This window comes from Oryzias latipes, chromosome 11, assembly GCF_002234675.1.
Source record: "Oryzias latipes chromosome 11, ASM223467v1".
Taxonomy (NCBI): domain Eukaryota; kingdom Metazoa; phylum Chordata; class Actinopteri; order Beloniformes; family Adrianichthyidae; genus Oryzias; species Oryzias latipes.
The window spans coordinates 6,225,020-6,250,978 of NC_019869.2; the positions used below are offsets into that span (position 1 = coordinate 6,225,020).

Genomic DNA, 25,959 nt, shown 5'->3' on the forward strand with positions numbered 1-25,959 from the left:
TTAGAGAACTGGACTGAGCGAGTGTGATGTCATCCATAGAAAATGGTTTACTTCAGGCTCCAACCAAATGAAGTCAATTCAGTCCATTTTTTTCGTTATATGGAAGCCGCCATGCTGGAGCCAAACGGCATCAGTGAGTGGCGATTGGTCCGAGCGAGTGTGAGTCGTTGTTTCTATGGCAACCACTCTCACCAATCAGAAGTGAGCAAGTTAGAAGGCCACACCCCCTACCACTTGAAAGCGGGCTTCCCCAAACCTGTTCAGCAAATGGTAAAAATTTGGACGTGGGGGCCAGCAAGCCCCACCTACTTTTATTGAGACATCTGATTGGTCAGTTTATAACTTAAAAAAAAGTATCAGAGAAAGAATGGTTCCTTGACCAATAGAATGAGTAACAGCTGTTTATTTCTCCATAAGAGTCTATGGCATTTTGGCTTCTTGGAGCCACTTCCTGTTTGGAACGCCAGGGGGTAGGAATCACTCAGTCCAGTTCACAAATACAGTGTGAGATGGTTAAGACAGAAACCTTTATGCAGTGTTTTCACATCTAGGTTGCCAAGAAAATCCTGATTTGGTTCTTTTTAAATAAAATCAAAGCATTTTATTTAATTTAGTGTAGATTTCTCCCCCACTGAAAAAGAAATCCTGCATCAATGTATTGAATCTTTAGGTTGATAAAAAAAAAAACACTCGGAACTCAAAATTATTTAAAAGTTCATCTGAAAAAAACTAACTTTAAAAAATAAGATTACAAATTTGTTTAAACAAATGCTGGGAGAACTTTTTATTTTACATTTGACTTATCAAACATAAAGCCAACAGTACTCTTGTAAAGATTATAGATGATTTTCATTGTCTTTTATAGTAAATAGTTCAATGTTTTAAAGGTGTCAGCAGAGAGAGGCGCCCCGCCAGTGGTGGAGGTCACAGACGGCAGGACACTTGGCCCAAAAAGCAGCAGGAGCTCCCGGAAATAGAGTCGGAGGCGTGCAAAAGCAATGGAGGGTGAGAAAGACTAATTACAAAGAGAGGCAACATGAAAGAAGCAGCAAAGAGGAGGGCAGTCCACAAAAGAGCAACGAGTCATTTCAACTAAAGTGTGGGGGGATAAATAAACAGTCAGAGATGAAAAGAGACAAAAAAATTGAGCCAGTACCCCCTTACCCCGAGGCAACGGCCGAACGAGAAAAGAAACACAAAGGAAGTGTGGAGCAGTGGGCAGAACAGACGGCTCCAAGCTGATGGTGGAACAAAAAAGGCTGGTAAAAAGTGAGGAAAAAAGCTGGTGTATTTGTAGAGTCCTGCTGCACAGGAGAGTGTGAGGGCACATCATGTGTCTCTTTTGATCTGCCTCTAAATCTGAGGCAACATCTCTCCCATCTCTCTCACTCTGTGCCGTCTCTGCGTGACATTCTCTTTTTCCTTTTGTACTCAGAAAAACACGGAACGCTCATCCCATCACGACTGCTTCATTTTGGGTTTTTCTTTTTTTGTAGGTCAAAGCTCCACATTCTCCTTTCAAACGGGTGTGGAAGACAAAGAAAACAGATCTAAAATAGAAGAATGGACTTAACCACATGATTAGATGTGAAGATGTGGCCCCCTTTAGGGTTTAAATGACCCCCACCGCACACAGGTGGGAGTTCCTCGGTCTCGTCGGCAGTTACTCCAGATGGTACGGGAAGGTAGAATCAGAGATGAGACTCCACCATCGAGCCAATCTTTTCCTCATCAGCTTGTTTTCTCCTTATCAAAGCCTCTATGCTCACCTGTTCTAACGGAACGAGAAGAAAACACCTGCAAACAGCTGGAGGACCTTCACTTTTGACAAACGATGACTTCACTTAAACCCTTCTGCAAAAGCACAGCAGGAATGTTTGTCCAGTCTGTAGCTTAAAGATCATAATATTTCTGATATTAGAGAAAACTAACTTGATAGTAACTATTCAATAAATTTAAGACTTGTTTTAGGACAATAAACTTTAAAACTCATTTGTTCTTAAAAACATTCAATTACACATTTTATTTTACTTCATATAGTGTTTTAATGTTTTTTTAAACTTTATAAAGTTTTTTTTAGGGTTTTTAATTTAATTTACATAGTATTTCTTTTTCACTTAAACATTATTTAATTTTGTTGAAATAATAAAATATGTTTTTTCTAATCTTGCATAGTGTTTTCAGGTTGTTTTTAAACTTTACATAACATTTTAAAAAGTTTTTCTAACTTGACAGTATTTTTTAGTTCTTTCTTTTAACTCTACATATTATTATTTAATGTTTTTTTCATTGCCTAGTATTTTTATTTTCAACTTTTTTTTTTTTTTTTTTTTTTTTTAATTTTTTTACATGTTATTTTTAGTTTTTTTGTAAACAGTGGGAGGTTTTGTTTTAAGAAACAGATTTACCTGATTTATGGAAAGTTTAATATAACTTAAGTAAACAGAAAATATTATTCTGTATTATTCTTGTCTTTAAGAGGAATATGGTCAAGAAATAAAGATAAATGGACTTTTGCATTACTCATTGTAATAGTACATATTTGTAATGAGGACTATAATAAATAGTCCTCATTCATAATGTTTCAGAGTAATTTGTCTAAAAATTAAGTGTTTAAATTAAATACCAAGTCTTGTCTTGAAAGTGCAAAACATCACAATTTATTTTAAGAAAACCTATCAAGACTAGCTCCTCTTGCAGAAATGTTCACTTAGAAGAGAAAAGCATCTTATGTTTGATATTTTTCTACTTGTTTTGGGGAAGACATGTTCTCCGTACCGAAGCTGCACAGTCTCTTTGCTAAAACATATTAAAGTGAGGTTTGACCTCCCATCATCATCATCCGATAAGAACGATTTTGCCTTGTTTTCCTATTGCATTTCAAACAAAATGGATTGCATCCTCGAGAAAATGCTCTTGTAAAGCATCTCTAATGAGACGTGTTTGTCAGCATCCGCAGGGCCGAGCCGTAGCATCAAGATACGAGGTGCTGGCCGCGACGGGCCAGGACAAGCTGTAATTTAAGCGCAATCTTAATGTATGGGTGTGGAGATAAGTTGTGCTGTCAGATGATAGATGGGAAAGGTTCAGAGTGCCCACTGCTGTAGTGTCTTTGGCTGGGCTCGGGTGTTTGTGCACGCAGAGAAAGGCCACAGCCAATAAATAGAGATGTCTGCCTCACTAACTGACAGGCATTTTACAGCTGGATGAGGCCAAAGCCAGTGTCGGATATAACTAAGACTTTTTTTTTAATTATCAAGACACTCGGCGAGCTTTTGAAGTGAAGGACTGAGATAACAAAAGGGAGGAGAAAAGACGCTAGAGCTCTTTACTAAAACCCTGAGCTGAGAAAACATTAAAAAAACACACAATATTATTTAAAGAAAAAAAAAATAGCAAATGCAAGATGGAATTATGTTTACTTAGGAATATATTATAGAAATGTTTTAGTAAATTTTAGTAAAATGTCTGAAACTCAAATCATTCCCATATTTCATGTTTCTCAGTTTTCTCTGCATTAAAGAAAGATTGACAAAGCTCCCTTTCCTCCAAAAACATTCCCCCATCCCTCCAACATAACCTGTTGCTCCACCTAAAGATGTGAGCTTTTAAACCGGTGCCTCCAGCAGAGAAAACAGATCCAGATCCTCTCACAGAGCCACTTTGGCTGGTGTTTATTTAAGGCTAGGGACATTAGCCCCGCTAAATCAACCTCAATCGGCCCTTCTTGAGTTGTCCGACAGTCTGGTCTATCCCACAATACAGCCCAAGCAGAGTTGTGTGTCCCAAAGAGTCTGTGCATCTGTGTCTCTGCCATATGTGCCATTAAATATATAAAAAATGAAACTTGTTAAATGTAAAGGTTAAGGTTCACTGCTACGTTCACACCACTTTCAGTAACACGCGTTACAGCCACCACTTTTGATGAAAAGTCTATGTAAATGCGCTTCTGTGTTTAAAACTCTCGTGATCACGCGGCGCTACGCAAGGATTTAAGGCCGGTTTCGAGCTCTATGCACAAAACCAACAGCTACCGAAAGCGCATTGAAAGTTGGACAAGTTGAACTTTGACCAATCAGGGACTCGGATTGGGTAGTGACGTATGGGTAGCATCTTTTTTTAATCAACCCAAACTGCCAACTGTTTAAAAAACGATCATGACTGATGATTGCAGTTTGTGTCCGGCCGGAATTTTATGACCAAGTCTTTCAAATCGCATGAGAGCCGTGAATAAAAAAGCTTGGAGTCGTATTTGGGAGATTTGAATCGCTTTGACATTCTGCACCAAACCTCCTCCAACTGTAGGTGGGGGTCGTGCGCAACTAAACAGTCGCAAAAAGAAAAGTAACAAGAATCGGCTTCCTGCTTTTCCAGTGTGAACATCATATGTTATAAGGGCTTTTTGGGAAGGGGGACCTGGCCGCAGACAAGATGGCGCCCAGACATCATTAGCTGAAAGCGAAAATTCTAGAAGATTTCCGAATTGTAGCACCTTTTATTCAAACTTTTTAAAGTTGTTTAGTGTGCAAAAAGAGCTTAAAACTGTCATCATTCTATTCCTTTCCAAAAGGACATTTACAGAAGTGTTCAGATTTGTAAAACTGTTACGCCAGAGCTGCAGTGTGTACATTCCTTCAACAGCTGTAACGAGATCAAAGTGAATCAAAGTGAATCAGCGTATTCTGTCGCGGATTATCTCTCATTGGTTTAGACAGCGACGTCTGCGGTATCAAAGGTTTAAAGCTTAAACAGGAAAAGAAACATGACTGTAAGGGTTGCCAGTTAAACTTTTGACCACAATGTGAGGGAGGGGACTGGACGTGAACTTCCGGTTCCAGACTTCTGGATCTGGCTCACGATGTCTCATCGCTTATAGCAGGCACCCGCCGAGTGTGATGTAGCATGAAGCTTTAGCAGCATCTCCTTTGACTTAGAAATTGCGCAAACTGGATTTGCGATTTGCATTTACGAAAAAAAAGTGTTTGCGTTTGGAGGAGGTGGTTTTTTTAAGCGGATCAAAAATGAAATATTTGGCCAAACTGTAGCGGAAACACTTTCTGATTAAATGAGTCATGTGACCAACAAGAGGATGGCGATTCTTGGTAGGAACTGGCTGCCGTGGGCGCTGCACTGCCGGGCCACCGCAGGTCCCACAGCAGCTGTGACAGAAATGTGAATGTATCTGCTGTAATTCAAAGTACTGTTCACATCCAACACCATGTTTTTGAATGACTTATCACGTGATTTGGTAGGCCTTTAATTATTATTTCGACATTCTCGAATTTCTATAAAGTCATGCGCATATGTGTGATGGAAAGATGCTACTTTAGCTACTTCAAAATATGACAGTAGAAACACAAATCTGGAGATATTTAAACAAAATGGGTCATTTATTTGAATAAACCCTTCGATAATTTGTTTTTCACTTTTAGTGAAAAATTCAAATCTATCAGGAAAAAAAGGATTAAACAAACAGACACATATTTGAAAGCATTGGAAGCTCTACAACTGATCTATTATTGACTACTAAAGCTAAAATCTACAAAAAAGAAGCTAAAAATAAAGGCGCAAAAATGATCCTATGGTTTGAATATCCAGGGAATAGACAGAAATAGAGCCTTTAAAGGGTGATTTCATCAAAGCAAAGCAACATCCTGCCAGCTCCACACGGCCATAAGTGTGTGCACACACACACACACACAAATCCACTTTCAGGAATCAATAACTGAACTAAAGAGAAGCACATGCTACACCCCACTGCACTGATCAATAGAAAGCCAAATGTTATTGTTTCGCCGGGTCCTTTGACTTTCACGTTTTAATCAGGAGTGACTCGTGCATACGTCGGCATATTTACAGACATCGCACAGACAGAGATCTGTTTTTACTCGGAGATCCTTCTTTGCCTTTAAATTAAGACAACAACACTTAAAAACCCGAGTGGAGGAATAGAAAATGTGCTTAAAAGACAACCCAGTCCTTGTGGTGACACACCACCTCCCTACCATAACCCTGGATTTACACGCCTGATCCATGTCAGTGAGTACTCCTAGACATCCATCAGTAACGCCAAAGCAGTGATGAACGCCGCGCCCCGTGTGATTTGAGGCTGTGCAAAAACTCTGACCTTGTTATGAATTTGTGCGTTATTGTGTAAAAGCCAGGCTGAAGTGACTGCGACACGAATCTGTCAAGTGGTCGGAGCCTGTCAGCCGCGGGCCTTCTGTTGTCCCTGTAATCAAGCTATCAATGATGGTTAATGAGAGCGTGACACGGCTCTTCGCAGCCCTCTTGGCCACGATTCCCAGCACTCTGGCCTCTCTCCCAGCTTTCATTTACCCTACTGACCCGTCATTGTGACGCCGCCGTATTAACCCCGCAGACCACCAGCTCGCACTCTAACCATGAAATCAAGATGACTGCCGGTCCTGTCGACAGAATGCGAGGCCTTTTTCTTTCCCCGCTTTTGGCACGACACAAAACCCCAGCGGCTCGCTCAAGGAGACATCAAACGCTGACGGTGGCAAGATCAGATCTGCGCTGACCTTGGGAGTGAACTGCAGCATAGGCAGAAGGGAAGAGGATGGGGACCCTGTTGCAGCAGAGGAGCGATGCAGCAAGTAGCAGGGGAGGGAGGGAGGGAGGGAGGGAGGAGGAGGAGGAGGAGGCCATGGGAGAATGAAGGGGCATGCCTTGATTGAGAGGCCCCTGAGATGAGCGGCTCTAAGATATGAGAAGGGAGCGGGAGGGAGAGGGGGAGTTGATGGAAGGAGTAGGGGAGGAGGAAGATGAGTGGGAGGGAGAGAGGAGCCATATGGCAGCAGTACAAATGTATTAAACTATAAATTAGGGGAGGGGGGCTTGTGGACTGGCAGGTGTGGCAGCAGAAAGCTCCTCCAAGATGGAGGGAGCAAAGCTGGACATGCAGAGGGAAAGATTTGATGGATTTGCTGTAAATTCTTTGATCCTTGCAAAAAGATTTCAAACCTTGTTTTTAGAAATGTCAGGTTTCTTTTTGCTGTAGACCTTTTCAAGCTTTTCTTAAAACCTACACGGTGGAAAAGTTCTGTTTCTTTAAGAGCTAACATCTAGAAATAATGAAATGATTGTTAAAACTCTTGACAATAAAAAACTTAACTTTAAGCCAAAAGAATTCCACTGTATTTTTTGGTTTAATCGTATTTTAAAGTTCAGTAAATGTTGACAGGCTAAAGTGGCATTCATCAATATTATTTTGGAAATTTGTTCACATGTTCCCACAAATTCCACTAGTTTATTGGGACTGTAGTCAAAATGAACGACAATTAGGTTCATAAAATCTCAAAAACTACCAACCAGTTACCTAAAACTAGAAAAAAATACCAATTATTGGGCTGTTTAACTTTTGATTTGAAGTAATTCTATGTAACAGTTAACTTTTTTGCTTATTTTTTTTCTTTTCTTGACTATTTTGGACAGATAATTATACTTAAAAGTAATTTTCTTCTTAAAACTTGTCTTTTTTTTTGCTATTTTTAGGCTCAAAAATATTTTTTCCATTATTTGGAGAGAAAGAATCTGCAAATGCAATGAGTAGAATATGTCTTGGAAAGTTTTCCCTTAAAAAGGTTGTAATGTTCTGCCTGTTAAATAAACCTAAAAATTACCTCTAAATATTCATATTCAGGTCTATTGCTTTGGTAACTGGAAACATATCTTACAATAACAGTTTATGGCTCAAAACAGAGTTTTAACTCTTAAAAGTAGGTACATTTATATACTTTGCCCACCAAATACATCTTTTTTTGAGCGGTAAAGCAGTCCAACTATCCTCATTTCCAAATCCACAATCATCTTAAAGGCTAGAATGACACATGTTGAGATAAATTTGTCCTAAAAATTAAACATCAATGTTTAATTTACTTACAAACATCTGTCCTGCTGTTAAAAAAAACATTTGTTCTGTGTTATGAGTCAAAATAAGCTTTTTTCACTAAATTGAGCAACTCTGTCTCTTTAAATAATTCTCCTCCCTATTTAGAAATAAACTTCCACTTTATGTTTTAAATAAAACAACTTGTTTTTAAGAACTTTTGCTTAAAATAAGATGTTTTTGAAATCATTGACTCAAGATTAGCTTTTACTTTTGACTGAACGTTACCAGGAAGCTTGCTTAGCTAAAATCAAGAGTTAAAAGACATTTAATCCAGAAATGTAACTAAAGTACTTGGTAGGAGATTATTTTTGCAGAGACAATGTTAATTTTGATCTGAAAAAAAGTAGTTTTTGTACAATAAGGAAAAAACGTTAAAGCCTTGTTGGTGAATTAGAGTCTTTCAAATTTCTGTGGCTTAAAAGGTATCAAAGCAAAATATGATTTTTAAAATGTTAGCACTTCTGGAACCCAAAAGAGGCATGAAAAGAAAAATCCAATGAGAATTTCCATTGGTTAAAAGATTTAAACAAACATTAATGAAGCGATTTGGTAAAAGGTTCAGCTCCAGACGGCAGTGCTCTGCACACAACACCTTGCTACAGGTGTGTACACGTCACCAACAAAAGCCAGTGTTTCGCGCTGTGCTCAAAAGGCAAACAAAGTAATCCCCAGAAGGTTTCCATTTTAATCCCCTGATGATGTCTGGGTAGCGTGCCCAGCCGGCGGCCTGGCAGCCACCGGGACTCGGGTCTGGGCTTCCATCCCAAAGGCACTGATGCGCACTACAGCTAGAACAAACATGGGCAGCCTGCACCGAGTCTGTGTCAGAGCCCCACCATCAGCAGCGGAGACAATAAATAAAAAAGACAGGAGAAAAGGGGTCATAACCTGCACAACCAGAACACATCTGACCAAAACCAAATACGTAAAAATAAGCTCATATTAGTATGCAAGATCCATTTTGATCTTTTGGTTAAATCCATCAGCGGTTCCGCTCAGCAGTTGGGTTGGTGGTTTCCTTCCAGCCCCAGCGGCCCTTAGATGCCAGCCTTTACGCCATTCAGACGGCGGTACACGCCCACGCACGTACACCGTCCCAACTCTGAGCGGACCCTGCCATCTGAAACTATCATCACCAAGGCTGGCAATGTGACAAATGGGGGGGGGGGGTACGGGGGACAGGGGGGGAGAAGGCTAGGAGGGGGTTTGAGGGATCCGAGGAGAGCGGCATACCTTGGTTTGGAGATAGTGGGGGTAGTAGTAGGTGTACTGAGGGTACATTGGCTGCTGCTCCAAACGCTTGCCCATGTAGCTGGAATCCTTAGCACTGGGGCAGGGAACGGTGACACAGGGGCGGGAGTTGCCAAGTAGCTAGCAACGTGACCGAGGCGACAGAGGGGCTGTGCAATCCCAACCTCGTCTGCAGCGTTCTGTCGCAAGCCGATCCCCGGGGGAGAAGACGGGCTCTTTCAGCCGGACAGACCGGGTCTGCCTCTGACAGGGAACGCTCCCACAAACTACGCGGCGCCGGTCCGGACACTTGAAGCCAGGCAGATGCCCTCTCAGTCACTCGCTGCTCGATCGCAAGAAATCTTTCCAAAGAAGCCCAATGTTTTCCAGGGGAGAGTTAGAGTGAGGTAGAAGGAGGAAGAGGGAAGAGCCCAGCACTCCAGGTGGCAGGAACTCTGCCAATCTAAGAAACGGTGAGAAACCGGGAGAGAAAAAGAGGAAGAATAGAGGAGGAGGAGAGGAATGGCGAGGAAAATGGGAGAGGATGTATAGGGCGACTTCTCGGTTTCAGCCGTTTCACTCCAGTCGGACTCTCTCACTGCCCTTCTCCCTTTGCCGCTCTTTCCCTCTCGTCTGATTTGGCGATGCCTGCGTGCCGTCCTGTCAGACAGAAGGGGAGATATCCTCAGCGCCGCTTTCCCAACAGATGCGCTTTGTGCGAGGAGGGGAATCACAAGGCAGGAGGTCGCTCCGCAGCGTGGAAGGAGATGGGGAGCGCAGCAATTATCCCAGCTTCTCAAGGATGTGGCATTTAAAAAATCCACTGATCGTTAGTCAATCCAACGCGCTCCGGAAGCGAGAGGAGGAGAAAAAAAAAAGGGACAGTGACTGCTTCCCAGGTGTCCGTGGAGGTGAAGTCCCGTCTTGTTGTCCTCCTCCTTTCTGCTCCTGCTGAACGTGCTCCTTGTTCCTCCTCCGCCCTGTAAGCAGCCTGCCTCTCACGCGTACGCTTTCTCTGTCTTTCAACCTCTCAGCCTCTATCCCTTCTTCTTCTCCACACTGACAGAGTGGTGGTGAGGGGGGGGGGGGGGGGGGCTTGTCCGACTCTGTGAGCGGAGCAGACTGCCTCCTCTTGCCCCTGCCCAGCCTGTGGGAGGGTCTTCAGCCGCTCGGTGCGAGTGGAAGATCCAGACACGAACCGGCGGGCTGCAACGTTTTCACAACCTGGAAGAGCGCCGGGAAGAGGAGGAGTGGAGACTCCAGGGGACGGCGCCAGCATGAGGAGTCGATTCCCCCTACTGGCTGCTTTGGGAGCTGCCGGCTGCAGCCTGCGGCCACAAACGCCGTCTGTCATTAAAACAATCAGTTCAAAGGATTCAGGTCGGATGAACACTTTGTCGCTTGCAACACAAACGGAAGAGGTTTTGTCTTTAATCGGGCGTTTTCCAACTTGTGGTGACAGATAATGTCCCACCAGAACAGACAGGGGGGCTCAAAAGCATATTTACAATAGAAATTGAAACTGGTTCAGTTAAAAGTACAGCATAGGAGAAAAAACTTTCTTTAATTCTCCTGGAACACTTTATTTCCCTTTTTAAGTTTATATGTTTTAGTTTAACATTTTATTAACACGCAGAGTTAAAGTTTAACACTTTTTCTGCTCTGCTTTTCAGCTTAAAAAAAAGGGGGGGGAACAAATTCCCAAAAATCTGTCAATGGAATCAGAAAAATGTTTCTACCAAGAATTATTATTCTAAGAAAAACATTCCAGTCCCCAAGACAGGTTTTCTCAGACTAAAATCATTTTTCTACTGATAAACTTTCTATTTCAGGTTGTTTTTCTTGAAAAAAGAGTTTTTAATTTCTTAAAATTTAGTTTTTGCAGTGTGGAGGTCTTTCTGCATCACAAAAAAAACGTTCTCATTACGATTTTTTTTTTTTTTTTGCAAGACAGAAAATAAGAACTTTTTCTTGAAACAAGTCTTTTCTTTTCCTATAATTTACTTTTGCAGTAAATCAAACTTTTCATTTAAATACCCACCAAACAAACTGATGTTTTATCCAATAAGAATTCTGTTCCCATCACTAACATCTTGTTGGTGTGGATTTTTACAACAATATATTAAAGGCTATTTTAAAATGCAACTTTATTTTTTTTAGAGTAATAATAACCCTGTGATCACCCACAATGCAACAGTTTTTTTTAGCAGTTGTGCTAAAGCTTACTAATATATATATAAACATATGCATAAATGTATATAAACAACAGAAGAACATAATGCACACTAAACTTAACTAAAGTAATATACTTATAATGTTAATACATTTATTAAGAGTTAAGAGCTCAAAGACTTTCATAAATAAACAAACAGGAGCAAAGACTCTATTGGAGACTTGATCCCTGATTATTTCAGGAGAACCTTAAAGGCTAAAGCTTTAGCATGTTAGCGGCCACTTCATTTTAACGTCTAAAGGCCCGTACACACCGGGAAGAATATTCGCCAGGCGTTATTCGCCAGGAGTTTTTCACCACGTTTTTTGTGTTCACACTCAGGCGATTTTCGCTGACGATGAGCCGAGCGAACATACAATTTCATTCCCTGACGTAAAACAGAAATACTCCTGTACACAAGGTGGCGCTGCACAACTTTACGCTTCTTATAGTCGCTTTTCACTCAGAAGAAGAGAGCAAGTATTTACGCGCTTGTCATAATCATACAAAGAAAACATGAATATTTCAAGCATCAGTAGCTCCAACTGGTACTTGGTTCGGGGATATTTTAGAATGTCCGTCATTATTTCTTCGCGGCAGTGTAGACGCTACTTGGCGTCTATCTTCTTCGCTGGTATGTGTGCTCAGCAAGGCAGTTCTGTGTTTGAGCGCCCCCAAGTTGTGTTTTACTGTAACTTCAGAAGCTCCAGACACGTGTGCAAAAGCACCATTCTCATTGGTCGTATAGTTTTCGACGCGGCGCGTCAAACCAAAAAAACGAACCCATGGCGTTTTTTTAAAAAGTGACGCTTTTACGTGTGGCGTTTTTCGCGTCGGTGTACACACTCACATTGGTGCCCTTTGTTTAGTCACGAGGCGTTAAACGTCGTCGAATATCGCGGGCGAAATTCATCCCGGTGTGTACGGGCCTTTAGAATATTTGTTATTTTAAAGGTTTTAAATGAAAAATAAATAAACAAACTTAATGCATTTGTTTCCTTCAGAGTGCTCAACAGAAATAGGGAAAAAAGATTCCTATAAAGTCCAGAGACATCCCACCCCGACTGCTGATGATCGTCCATCGCCGTTATAGAAACCAAGAGCCCAGTTTCCTGTGGATTAATTGTTCTGCCGCGGATGTTTCCAAGAAATGACCACTGGATTCAGCGGAAGACTGGCGTCAAGCCAGGACGGGGTGTTGGGACGGGGGCAGAGAAGAGTGGGAACCAGGGAGCAAAGTGTGGAGTTGGGAAACAGCAAGGCGAGGTTTTCCTGGAGAAAAGCAGTGTTGCTTTGGCTCCACCCGCATATTCCACAGCAGAAAACGGCTGAGGAATCTCCTGAAGCAGGACATCGTTCCTGAGAGCCTCAATGGCTTCTGCATGAGAACCACTAACATCTATTTATAATTATTTATTTACAATTTTGTTTTTACCACTTTAAAAAATATCCTAATAAACTACGAAAACGGAGGGGGGTATACTCTCCAAGATATGGCAGCCACAGCTAAAACAAAACAGACAGAGATGTTTTAGGTCATGATTTGATCCCACAACTAATGGTACAGCAGCTACCAGACGTGCCTGTTCTACTCGAGTAGAAGCAGAAGCACAGAGTGGAAGGAGGAAGAGGGTCGGTTGATTTCAAAACAAAATCTCTGAGTAGATGAAGGAATTAGGGTGGATGTGGATGTCTGTTGGACGAAATTGGGTTCTCCTACATTCTCACTGAACTCAAAAACACGCGTGTAACCACTTCCAATGAAGGGTCTAAGTAAGCACACGCATGTCCACCTTTCAGGCTTCTGCGTTCATAAATCACACGTTCATGTGCCGTTACGAAAGTTTTTACATGTCTTTGCAGGTTCTATGTTCAAAATGTGCAGCGATTGAACCAATTAAACCAGTTGACCAATCAGGGATTGGAGATTAAAGACAGTGTAGTTTTTAATAAATGGAAGAGTCACAACTTTAAAAATTGATCATACAGGAGAATTTAATAGTTGTGGTTTGTGAACAGACTCTGGCAATTTATGACACCAAGTCTTTCATATATATCGGAATAGAGCTGTGAAAGAAAAAGCCTGGAGCAATATTTCAGAGATTTCCACCATTTCGCACCAAGCCTCTTCCAAATGTACATGAGCTAGTATCAGGTAGCAAGAGTCCAGCGTGAACACCATATGCTAAAAATGTCTCATTGCATTTTTGACATGCATCACATGTAGGATAAGTCTCCTCTTCCGTAAGTTTACCCTCAAAGCATTTTGCTCTTCTTATAAACACCCGTGGGTACTAACCAACTTGTTGGTTCTCAGTCATTTGTGACGCTTGACTGGTGGACTTTATTGCACATGGCAAACAAGAAATTAGAAAGTCTGCAATAAAACGTACACTATGACGAAAGTAAAAATGTGCAGTCTGGACAGTTCTAAGAACAGTATACACCGATGCTGACAGACTTTTAGGTCCTAGTCAAAACTGCCTTTATTAGTGGATTTGGGTGAATAATGAGATGTGGATGATGTGTGTGATGACCTGTACGGGTCACGCAGATGGAACTGGAAGGCAATGATTGGTACTTCCGTGAATTAAAAGAAATCCAAGTTCCTGATTGGTCAAAGTTTGACCTGGGTTAACATTCATGTGCCGTTCAGTTTTGTTTGTAGAGCCTGAAAATGGTGGTAATTTCAGAGGCGGAAGCCCAAAAACGCACATATATGCGTGTTTACATAGACCTTTCATTGGAAGTGGCTGCCTGAACGCATGTTTCCGAGCCCGGTGTGAACGTAGCTTTAGGTAGCATGTGACTAGAGTTGTAAGAATGTCCTAAAAACAAACACGTTTTATTTTTTGTCAATTTTATGTTGGGATCACGGCACATAGACCTAGTTCTGAGCAGCTTCAGACACCTGCAGGTTACCAGTTTATTAAAAAACCACAAACAGTCAAATTAGAGGTACTAGTTTAGCTAACCGGCATTTTTGTTTGTACTGTAGGAGCAATCAGAAATGAATTGACCCATTGACAAGAAAAATCATCCAAACCCCACAAAGAAAGGTTTCAGCAGATGTTTTTTTTCTTTTGCAACAGCGCTCATCATTAAAAATGATCATTGTTGTTATAGGCTAAACCAGGGGTGGGCGATTATTTTCAATTGGATAGAAGAGCCGGATCAGGAACAGATGCGTGGCGTGAGAAAGAAATAACATGAAATCTGGATGAAAACATTTGGATCGAAAATTATATTTTAAAACAGAACATTTTAGAGTTTTTAGGTTAAAACTTTGTTCTCATTTTAGAGCCAATTGCACCAATTGTACCTTGTGTAAAACTAAGAGAAACCCTGCGTTCATGTGGTGTTTAAATGATCATAAGAATGAAAAACAAAAAATCTTCCAACACCACATGGGCAGGTCCCCAAACATTTTCTTGTGAGGGCCACAATAACTCTTTTCTTTAAACTTCTTTTATCTTTCTTTTATTGTAAAGCCCTATAATAGAGTTTTATTAATTCATGATCCTTTTAATAAAATAAATAACACTATTTATAAAATAAAAAAATGACCAAATAACTCTTTCCGTGATATTCAAAGACAAAAAGTCAGGAAAAAAATACTGATACATTGAAAATAAATAAATAAATAGTGGATCCTCTCCCGTCATTTTCCCGCTGAGACTTTGAGGGCTGCAGCTCCTCACGTCTCACAGTTTGCGCTCAAACTGAGCAGCTGTGTCCTGCACGTCTGTTTCTGATCCAGTAATGATAAAAAAGCACATTTCTACGTCTTCTACTGCAGTCAAGCATATATCTGCGTTACCTTTTCACCAGCACAGAGTTCCCTCGTTTATTGCAGGAGTTACGTTCTAAAAATAACAGTGATCGGTGAAATCCATGGAGTCTGATTACAAACGTTCATGGCAGTAAAACTCCTCACTGCCTAAATACACTTTTCTCAGACAGACATGAACATTTTGACTCTTTTCTCTTGTTTAAATTCTCAACACTTCATAGAGATTAAGTCCAAGATCATAGAATGAAAACAAAGATCTGATCGATCACAGATTTCTGTAGATCTGAAGAGCTCCACGTTTCTGTACAGGAGACACGAAGGAGATTGATTGACAAGGTCTCCAGCCAATCAGGACACAGAACAGAGTGCGCTGTTTAAAAAAAGCAGCATAATCACTCATAAAGAATGAACTAAACCGGGAAAGATGAACTGCAACGGTCAAGACATGCAGATCTTGATCGTGTGGCCAGATAAAAATAAAAAAACATGGGTCTCTGATATTGTTCAGTGTGCCGGACCAAACATGGAGGCGGGCCAGATCCAGCCCGCGGGCCATAGTTTGCCCACCCCTGGGCTTAACATAGGAATTACATGTTTCTTACCGCCATATTCAGCAATGGAGAAGAATCACTGCTATGTATTTGTATTTATTTTTTAATCCTCAAGTAGAAACGCGAAAAAATAAAATGGGGCATTGATTGCTTCCTAAAGGCAATCTTTCAATAGTTTGCAACTCTATGCAAAGATTGGCTCAGAGTTACATAAGCCCCCCCCCCCCCCCCCCCCCCCCCCCCCCATACATTCAATATCTACATTCAGTTTGTCATTAGCGGCGCACCAAGAACAGATCGCCTGAGGTGCAGCAGCACAGCAGTGTGTTTTTTCATCAAAGTTTATGATATTATGCCAAGAAGAACTTATGTAAATATAATTCTACACTAGAAGGCCTCACCACCTAATGTTTTAGGTCATAAGAATATTAAAACGTGGGAGTCTACTCTGCCTTTTTTTTTTTTTATAAAAGTGTATAGCTCTAAATATTATGAGGGTAAGAGTGTGTGAATTATTACACTTTTTTGTTACTTCATTGTTATTTTGGTTTTCTTTTCAATACAGTGATCCCTTGCTATATCACGGTTTACTTTTCACGGTTTTGCTACTTCACGGATTTGGATTGTGCATTGTGTTCTGCATTCTGATTGGCTAAAAAGTCACTCAGCGAGTAGCTCAAGAATGGGACCCTTTGATGAGCCGTTCATAACAGTTCTCCAACATAATCGATGGTGGCATGTCGGTGTATAAGGATCTTTAGCAAAGAAGAAAAAAGAGCGACAACAACTGCCTATCACTATGTTCCTCTCCCGAACAAACACACCTGCAGCTGCACCGCGGGCTTCAGAAGGAAAAAACGCTGCAGAGGATGCAGCGGCTCAGTATGAAGAGCAGTGAAAAAGAAGACCGGAGTCACTATCTGTCCCACTGTACTTTTTTATTTTTTTCATAATCATTTTAAATTTTCCTCCGTTTAATCCACTCGGGTCGCGGTGGGCGGGGCTAATCTCCGCAATTTAAAGCCTTCTGTTCTTATCGATGATTGAAATTATTATTTGACAGCACACTACAGAAGTTATTTGTTGAAAAACGTTTCTAAAGTACTTTTATTTGTTAAAAAAACAATTGATTTAGCCTGTTAAATGGTTTGTTCTTTCTTTTCAATGTATAATAGTGAATTTCATTGTATAATAATTGTAAAAAAATAAAGGTTTCTACTTCACGGGTTTTGCTTATCACGGGTTCTATTTGGAACGTAACCCCCGCGATAATCAAGGGATCACTGTATAGTAGTTCTAATTCTTGGCATCATGACCGCTATGATGCTGTTGAACCAGGACTCGAGCCTGTGACATGCTAACAACAGCCCAGTGCATTGTTTGTGTGTGTGTGTGTGTGTGTGTGTGGGGGGGGGGGGGTGATGTTTATAATTTAAATAAAAACTACGTCAAAAGGTAGAAACAAAAAGAAAAACTGCATAAATGAGTTAAAAAAAGCTTTTAGGTCAACCAAACTAAAGTTTCCGTTTTCTTAAAGTTCTTTGTTGGGTGGAATGACGTGAACCCACAGCGTCACGCTCACCTCACCACACCCATGTCTAAAACAACACTAATTATTATCCAGACGTATCTTTTAAGCTGTCAAGTCTCTATGGAATCAAAATGATTATTTGAGATTCACGAACATTTAGAGTGGGTGCACTTACTTTATGTCTGATTCCGTCTGATTCCTCACTACAAGCATCCACTGAGACATTTGATGAACAGCAAAGTCATTAGTCTCTGTCACAACACAGACGAGAGCAATGCAGGTTTAATGGGGGGGGGGTGTGTCTGAGACCAGACGCGCACGACTGAAAATGACGTGCAGCACGCCCAGCAAACAGACCCAAAAGAGTTAATTACATACACATGATAGGTCTCAGTTTCAAAAATGAAATGTGTACGCAAAGGAAAAAAACAGAGCAGCTCATTTCCTGATGGATGTGATGCTGAGATCAGATCCAAGTGTTCACAAACGACCCCGTTCTGGGAAAAGACGCCTTGAAGCCGCCAATCTCCACCTGCAGTTTACTCCACTTATAGAGGCTCATCAGAAAGTAAAGCTGTGGTAAAGAGGTAGTATATTTTTTTTCTTTTTGGTGTGTAAAAATACTACTAGAATGGAAAGTGAATGGAGGGTTTAAGGATTAAAAGCTTATGTATAAAAGCTTGACTAGAAGTCAGAGGTCAAGTTTTCAGGGCCTTGATGAAATGCTGAACGCACCTTAAACCAGAAATACCGTATTTTCACGAACAAAAGGCGCACTTAAAAGTCTGATTTTTAAAAGTCAGATGATTTTTTCGCCGCGTCACCATCTCTGTTAATCTGTGACTCCTTCCCCGCACATCTCACAGACAATGTGAAAAAAGAAGTGAAGCAAATGAACTCGGAGCTTTCCGTCATTCCGGGATGCTTGATGAAGGAACTGAAACCGCTGGACATCGGTGTAAACAGGACGCTCAAAGTAAGCTTGCGAACGATGGACGATTCCAGCTCAGACGAGGACAACAAAGACTTTCATGGATCCATTTGTCTGTAATTGGACGCATCAGAATAGGGCGGAGCAGAAAACTTGTAGCCCCGCCCAGCTTATTTTCTACGTCACAAATAAGATCTTTGCCAAACTGCTTTTTTCCGTCTGCTCTTGATTCCCAATGATTTGAACAAAGAAACACTTCCAGTCTTAATTTTCTTCACATATGTCCTCCATCATCAGAAATATGCCATGAGAACATGTTCAAAACACCAAAAACACAATTTTTATCTGAGTGGGTCTTTAAGCATCTTTATCATCCTTTAAAGCTCAAAGCTCCCGCCAACTGAGCAGAATGGGACGAGAGGACAGCAGCACATTTTAAAGACGTAGCGAAAAGACCACATGTCAGAGAGATGAGAACTGCGGGGGGGGGGGGGGGGGGGGGCAGTAGGAGAAACGGCACAGAGGATGATAGAGAGAGCGAGAAAAACCAAGAGTGGTTCTAAGAGGAATATTTCAGGCTGGTAAATGGAGCAGAACTCCATTCCAGCTCCTCTCTTAACCTCCCCCGGTGTCTCATCCTGTGCATGCAAAGCATGAAGGCCAGGAGACAGAGAAAAAAACAAAGAAGAGCTGAAGAGCCAAGGTTTGAAGCTCAATCACACTCAGCACACACTTTGCTAAACCATCAAAGTATCACAACAAAAGGAAGCTTTATTTATACACATTTTTCTGACATTCTGGTACTACAAAACACTCAACTGATGTGCTGGAGCTGGAATGATTTTTGAAACATGACTGATTTTTTGAAAAAGAAGCAGTTTATCAGAAAAAATTAAGGTATTTAGTAACTTCTTCATGACTTTACCTTAGAGCCCTCTTTACATTTTTACAGTTTTGAACCACAATTCGCTTCATCAAACAGCTTTTTCTACAGTAGAAACCAGTAAAACTCAGATCCAAACCCCTGGAAGTGTAATAAACTGAAGCCTCTTATGACATGTCGTGGGGCGGCCATGGTGCAGCAGTAGGCGGTTGGCCCATGAAAGTAAGATTGCAGGTTCGATTCTCGCCTTGCACACCCATCTGTCGAAGTGTCCTTGGGCAAGACACCGAACCCCTCCCTGACTCTGGTGGGAGGTTGGCGCCAGTGTTCGGCAGTGGAGCCGCCACCAGTGTGTGAGTGTGTGTGTGCATGGGTGAATGGGACTGTGACTGTAAAGCGCTTTGGGCCTTCGAATAAAGTAGAAAAGCGCTATAAAAGTATACGTCATTTACCATTTACCTGAGAACAAGAATGGGACAAAACTACTTTAACTAATAGCTACTGAAGAGATGTAGAAAGGAAAAAAATGTGATTTAGCACAAAAATGATCACTACACTTTAAAAGAAAAACCATATAGGGGTCAATCCGATCATTTTGACCAAACTCCGCCCACACTTGGGTTTTACGACAGCTAAGGCTGCAGGTTGCTTGGCCTGTTGATGGCTGCCTGCTGCGTAGGTGATCCCATGGGACTACCGAGGTCTGTAGACCTCCATCTTAAGTTTGACACATTTTCTGAACCAAAGAGTTTGTTTACTGCCACTACAGCCAACACCAACAACCCTGTGACCACATTCCACTCAGCCTCCTTCATAATGAAATTAAGACAAGTGACAAAAGCATCAGAACACTTCAAATTCAAGACCTCATTGTAAAATAAATACATACACGCTACAATATTTCAATTAAAACCAATAGAATTGTCATCTTTTCCTAAATGTGACACCATCCTGGTCACCAGGTTCCAGGTAAAAGTTGCCAACATGATTTTCCTCCACAGGATGGCAGGATGGCAGCTTAAAGTTATGTTCCCATCAAACCGGCAAAGCGCCTTCAAGCTGCCACTTCTAAGGAACAGTCTACGTAAACATGCATTTCAAGCTTCCATGTTCAAAGCTCTCGCGTTCTCGTTTAGCTTAGCAAGTATTTACGACCTTCTTGGGGCTCTACGTAAAAAAAGCGTGGCCACTGAACGTGGGTTTCCAGTTAAACCAGGTTAAACTTTGACCAATCAGGGACTTGGACTTGGTAGTGACAAATGGATTCGATTTATCAGGTGACAAGTCTGACAATGCCTGCCTGTCTTTGTTTTTCAAATATAAATAAACTAAAGCCTAATCCACCAAACGACTTCCACTACTACAACCATTTCAGAGGCGCTAACAATAACCTGAACTATTTGTTTCGTGCCCAAATCAAGAGATTTGCACACCAAGCCTCTTCCAACTGTTGGTGGCAGACATGCGAAGCAGAAAAGAAGAAGAAGTAGAAATCCCTCCCTGCTTGTCCAGTGTGAACAACATGGGTTAGTGTTGGGTGTGTGCTTAGCATTAGCACTGAGTTTCCCCTTGTTGGGATTAATAAAGTTCATTCATTGAAGATAAGGTGAGGAACTCAAGCCGCCAAGGAAAGAGCTTTTACCCCATAACATAAAGGGGACCTAGTTGAGGGTGCCTTTTGTGTCTTGCTCTCTTTACGTCATCGAAGTGTTTAAACACTTCTTCCTTGAAGTTTTTACAGTTTGTAATCGTTTTAAAGGCATGCAGTAAATTTTGAATCCTTTAAGGTAAGTTTAGTCTGTTTACTTCCTACCAAACCCCTTGTGTTTCCCTTTAAAATAGTTTGTCAAATTTTTAGAACAGAGCACGACTTTTTCAAGTAACAGAGAGAGACAAACCGACAGCCTGTGTAATCCACATGGCGCTTAATGATGGATTCATTAAACCATGAGGATTAAAGCGTTGTAAAACAAAAGAACAAATGATAACGTCTGAGGACAAACTCAGTGCTGGTATTTTACTAAGTCATAATAAAGAACAATTTAAGCGTCAAAGTTTAGGCAGCAAAACAAATAAACGTTAGTTTTGACTTCAGGATGTGTCTTTATAAGAAATTAAATGAGTTCCTCTTTTCTTCCCAAACCACTGAGTCCAGCTTTATTGTTTTGGACACAAACGTATAGCTTATCGCTCTGAGAGAGAATTTCTCTTGATTGGAATCTCTCAAGAATCCAGCTGCCTGAGAGTACACCAAGTACACAATCCAAATCTACTCCCAAGTACATTTTTGCTCTCATCTTATTAATGAACATGTTGCAAGTATTTGCTAACCTTCATTTGATGCCATTTTTTTAAATCAAATATTTTTGTTCTGATGTGTCAGCAACTGCTTTGAGTTTCCTTTTTAATCAGACATGCTGATCCTTTTTTAGGCAGACAAGCTCGGTTTGTTCCAGTCCCTTTTTTTTTTTTTTTTTTGCTTTAATGGGGCGTTTTTTTCTCCAGCTAGCTGAACGCAGCTATTATTTACTTTCAGGGTTTGTTTCTAGCTCATTCAGGCACATTTCTGACTTAAAGTAGTTAAAATCCAAGGAAAACTATGTTGTTAATGTTTTCTTGTGGCTTTCTTCTGATGATGGAGGACATATATCAAGAAAATCAAGATTAAACTATAAATCGCTCGGGAGTCGCAGCTGCAAAAAGATGCATAAAAAAGAAGAAAAATTCATATACAAGTCGGATAGATTTATTTAGCAAAATACGTGACAGAGAGCAGACATTTCATCCTGAAAGGCAAATCATAACAGCAAAAGTACATTGAATATTTGCACACTTCACTACCGCATCACATTGATGCTTTTCGAGCTTCGTGAAACAGGAGGAATCTAGTTGTTCAGTCATTAAGATAATCATAGCATAACATGCTAACAAGTCAACTGAACCCTTTATATCACTTCAAACCAATAAATCAGTTGAATTCTTCCTCCCTTGTGTCGCTTTGGATTAACTTTGCCAATATCATTATGTGACTGAGATGCGCTTCTTCTTCTGTGCTGCTGTCAGTGGCAAATACTAATACTCACAGCGGCCTCTAGTGGTCGTTGCTATGACCACTAGAAAAACAAAAATAAGTCGCACCAGAGTGTAATACTACGTTCTCACTGGGCATGATATGTCAAAACGCAATGAAAGCAAGTTTTTGAACGAGCTTTTGGCACACAGTAATCATACTGGACTGTCCCTACCGGATACGAGCACATGTTCCTACCACTGACTCTATAAAGGGAACTGGACTGGTGTTCCAAACAGGAAGTACCTGCTGGCTCCAAGAAGCCAAACTCCCATAGACTACCACAGACAAATAAACAGCTGTTACTCAGGAATTCTATTGGAGAACAACCATCCTTGCTTTCCCTTTTTCTTAATATCATTTTACTAATCCTACTTTTTTCCCTGTCAAATTTTCTTTATCGCAAATTACTCAATTTATATACTGACCAATCAGGTGCCCGCTGGCCCCCACCTTGAACGTATTAATGAAAGATTATCCCTAGCCACTTTCCGTTGAAGGGGTGTGGACTTTGAAAAAGCTTTCTCGTGATTGGAGCCAGTAGTTGCCCTACAAATGTGACTAAGATTACCAATCGCTGTCAACTGGCTCCTAATGGCAACGTCCGTATTGCAGAAAAATGGCAACTGAATTGGCTTCATTTTGCTGAAGTTGCTGGAGTTAAGGCTTTTAATGGCATTTAAGATGGGCTATGTCCATCTCTATTAACAGTCAATGGTTCAGACAGATGGAAAAGTTTGATGTGAAAGTAGAACCGGTCCAAATATGGTCACTTTTTTTTTTTATTCACTGCTCTATTCCGATAAATGAAAGACTTGGTGTCATAGAACTCCATCCTGGCACAAATTGCTATTTTTTATTTCCGCTTCATAATCAATTTTCAAACAGTTGTACTTTTGTGAATTGAGAAGGACCCCATCCATATGTCATTACTAAATCTGAGTCCCTGATTGGTCAACATTCAACTGGTTTACTTTTCAATGGTAGCCTGCTAATACTTCGTAAAGCTGTAAACCTTGTACATAGAGACCAGAAACACACAAACTAGCGTAGCGACCCGTGAAATCAAGAGTTTTGAATTCAGAAGCCAGAAACGCCCATTAAGGCACGTTTACATAGACTTTTCTTGGAAGGTGTACACTTGAAAGCGCGTTGCCGAGGGCAAACTGAGCAAATAAATAAATAAACGACTCATACACCCAAAAATATATGTATGTATATTTTTCAAATTGTTGTAAATCAGGTTTGAATGCGGTTTGAAAAGGAGCTTTTTTGTGGCATAAAATATACAATGGGTTGGGCCACAAGCTACCTGCCCAATGGGGAAGGGAAATGGGGCGGGCTTGCCTCTTGCCAAGGGCCCCTCCCACAACTTAGACAATTTAATTTAGGCTAAAAACGGCGTCATCATAATTGAACGGCCACTGCTTTGAAAATAGATGAAAAGATGATCGGAGTGGGACTTTGACGTGCTCCGCTGTGATGTTGTTGTGTTGCCACAAATTGCGTTCGCTCTGTTCCCACATTTTCAGGAATTTTTCCGCCTGTTATGAAGATAAACATGTACAGTTGTAAAGAGAAATAGTCCAGCAAACTGCAGCGTGTGAGAGGAATGCATGCATTCGTGCGTGTTCCAATGAGCCTCGTAGCTTCATCAAAGAGACCTCATCATTTCCTCCCCCCACATGGTTCATGTTCCGCTATCGCTCGTGCCCATATTGCATGACTGCACTGATGGACCAGCACAATCAGCCATAATGCTTTACAGATGTTATGGGTGTTCTAAAGCCAACACTACAGCCCCGGGCAGATCTGTTTGAAACCTCATCTGTTCATGGATGTCACTGAATATGACTATGTGTTGCTGAAAACCAGTCACGATCACAACGAAACATTTTTAAATTAGGAACACATCTAGGGCTCACGACGGATGATTTATGTTTCCCTCTCCCTCCCTGTCATTGACTAATCACCTGAACAGAAACCAGCAGGTGCAAACTGATTTGCTGAAGGGTGATTTCAGAGATGAAATGTTGTAAATTTACTATTAATCAAGACCAAGAACCAGCACTAAGCCAGAAGTGACATGTAAATATGACAGCCAACATGATGTGAACAAAGCAGACACCCTCCCTGATCCAACTCCTAACGTCTCCCGTGGTGTCCAACATGTGAGCTGCTGCTAAATGAAGATGTGCGGCACACCAGAGTAAAGAACCGGCACCAGCCTCTGTGAAATGGGAACTAAAGCCTGGGGAGGTTTGGGGGCGCTGTCTGATTCTGCATTCCTGTGGACTGCTGCTCAGGATCCTGCGGTCCAGGCCTTTAACTCTTAATTATGAAGTTTTTGGTTACGAAAAGGAAATACCCTGTAGGTGAAACATCCACCCGAAACCATACATTTCAAAGTGTAAAATGCACCATGTTTACTGGGAACTGGAAAAGCATGCTGGCAAGGCCTCTGCTTCACACGATCACACCGAGTTTCATAAAAACAGAGCAACCTGCAAATGTTTTTTTATTTTTGCCTTATGGTCAAGATGGCAGTTAGCAGTCCCCTACAGCAACCAACCCAACCCCCAGGGTGCTGACTGGTACCGGTCCGTGAGACAGTTGGTACTGGGCTGCAGATAAAGGAAAAAAGGATAACAAACACTATCTTTGATTATTAACATTGTGTTTATGATCAAATTCTGATGGAAGTAAACTAAACTACCACGTTTTCTCCACACCATTTGTCTTGAAGCATGTCCAGTCGTTCACCTCAGTCTCGTGTCTTAAAAACATCCGTTAGCTTCTTAATGCGGCTTCTATACTGCTACATTAAAAGCACTATATCCTACTTTTCTTAAACCTTTCAGAGTGAACTATATCCATAAATATGATCATATATTACCTTTAGAAAGAAAGAAATATGAGTTATTTTCACAGCTAATTTTCCTACCTGGAAGTAAGACAACTCGATCGCTGAGGCACCGCCTTTCGCTCCTTGTGGGTGCCGCCCATCTCACGAAGTCATCCTAGAGCCGGCCTCGGCAGCGTGTCTGCGTTTTGCCCACAAAAGCAAACAACATTCGAACTTTTGCAAAAATAGACGTGCATATTGCGCATTTCAAAGAAAAGCGTTAAGCTGATCACCCCTGTGCTGGCAGCGCAGACTCTTCCTGGAAGGGGCTGTTCCTCGCATTGTGATGTCACAATATGAGAACAGGCTTTTAGGCTCAGAAATGTGTACCGTATTTTCCGGACTATAAGTCGCCCTTTTTTTCATAGTTTGGCAAGGGGTGTGACTTATACTCCACAGCGACTTATATTAAAACTAAATTGAAATAAATACATTGTTAACCCTCCTGTTATGTTCATTTGTGAGGAACAGAGATGATGTTCCTGGGTCAATTTGATGTATGAGGTATGTTAAGTGTTAAGAGTATGTTAAGTGACTCAGAGAATCAGCTAACCTTTTTTACAGTAAGATCTTGAAGGCTAAAAACATAATATTCTATTTTCCAATGATTTCATTGATTCAGAAATGCAATAAAAATGACAACTGTTTCTACAAATACAGGATAAAAACAGAGTATTAGTTGGCCAATGATGCTTCATGAAAGGAATAAATAAATAAGTATGAGAAAGAATTACTGTGAAATTATGAGATAAACAGTCTGCTATGATTGTGTCATATGAGTTTGTGCAAGTTAGTTCTTGGTCTCAGATTTTGTCAAATAAATTTCCCGTCAAAATGCGACTTATAGTCCAGTGCGACTTATCTGTGTTTTTTTCTACTTTATAATGCATTTTTGGTTATGCTAATGCTAATGTTAGGGTAGAAGATGTCCATGACAG

At 41.0% G+C, this 25,959-nt stretch overlaps 1 protein-coding gene across 5 annotated transcripts in view; it reads right to left on the reverse strand.

The window, feature by feature from the left end:
- The window catches only part of LOC101170938 (RNA-binding motif, single-stranded-interacting protein 3), a 365,275-nt gene that overhangs the window by 243,011 nt on the left and 96,305 nt on the right, over positions 1–25,959 (reverse strand). The window contains exon 1 of one of the 5 annotated variants that reach the window (XM_023959620.1): positions 9,149–10,326. The exons of 2 other annotated variants lie outside the window; for them this stretch is intronic. In XM_023959620.1, the coding sequence (XP_023815388.1) occupies positions 9,149–9,223 (75 nt within the window). In that variant the 5' untranslated portion in view covers positions 9,224–10,326. Of the gene's footprint in view, positions 1–9,148; positions 10,329–25,959 lie in introns of those variants that run through there. 2 more of the 5 variants (XM_023959618.1, XM_023959619.1) reach the window with 2 other exon arrangements.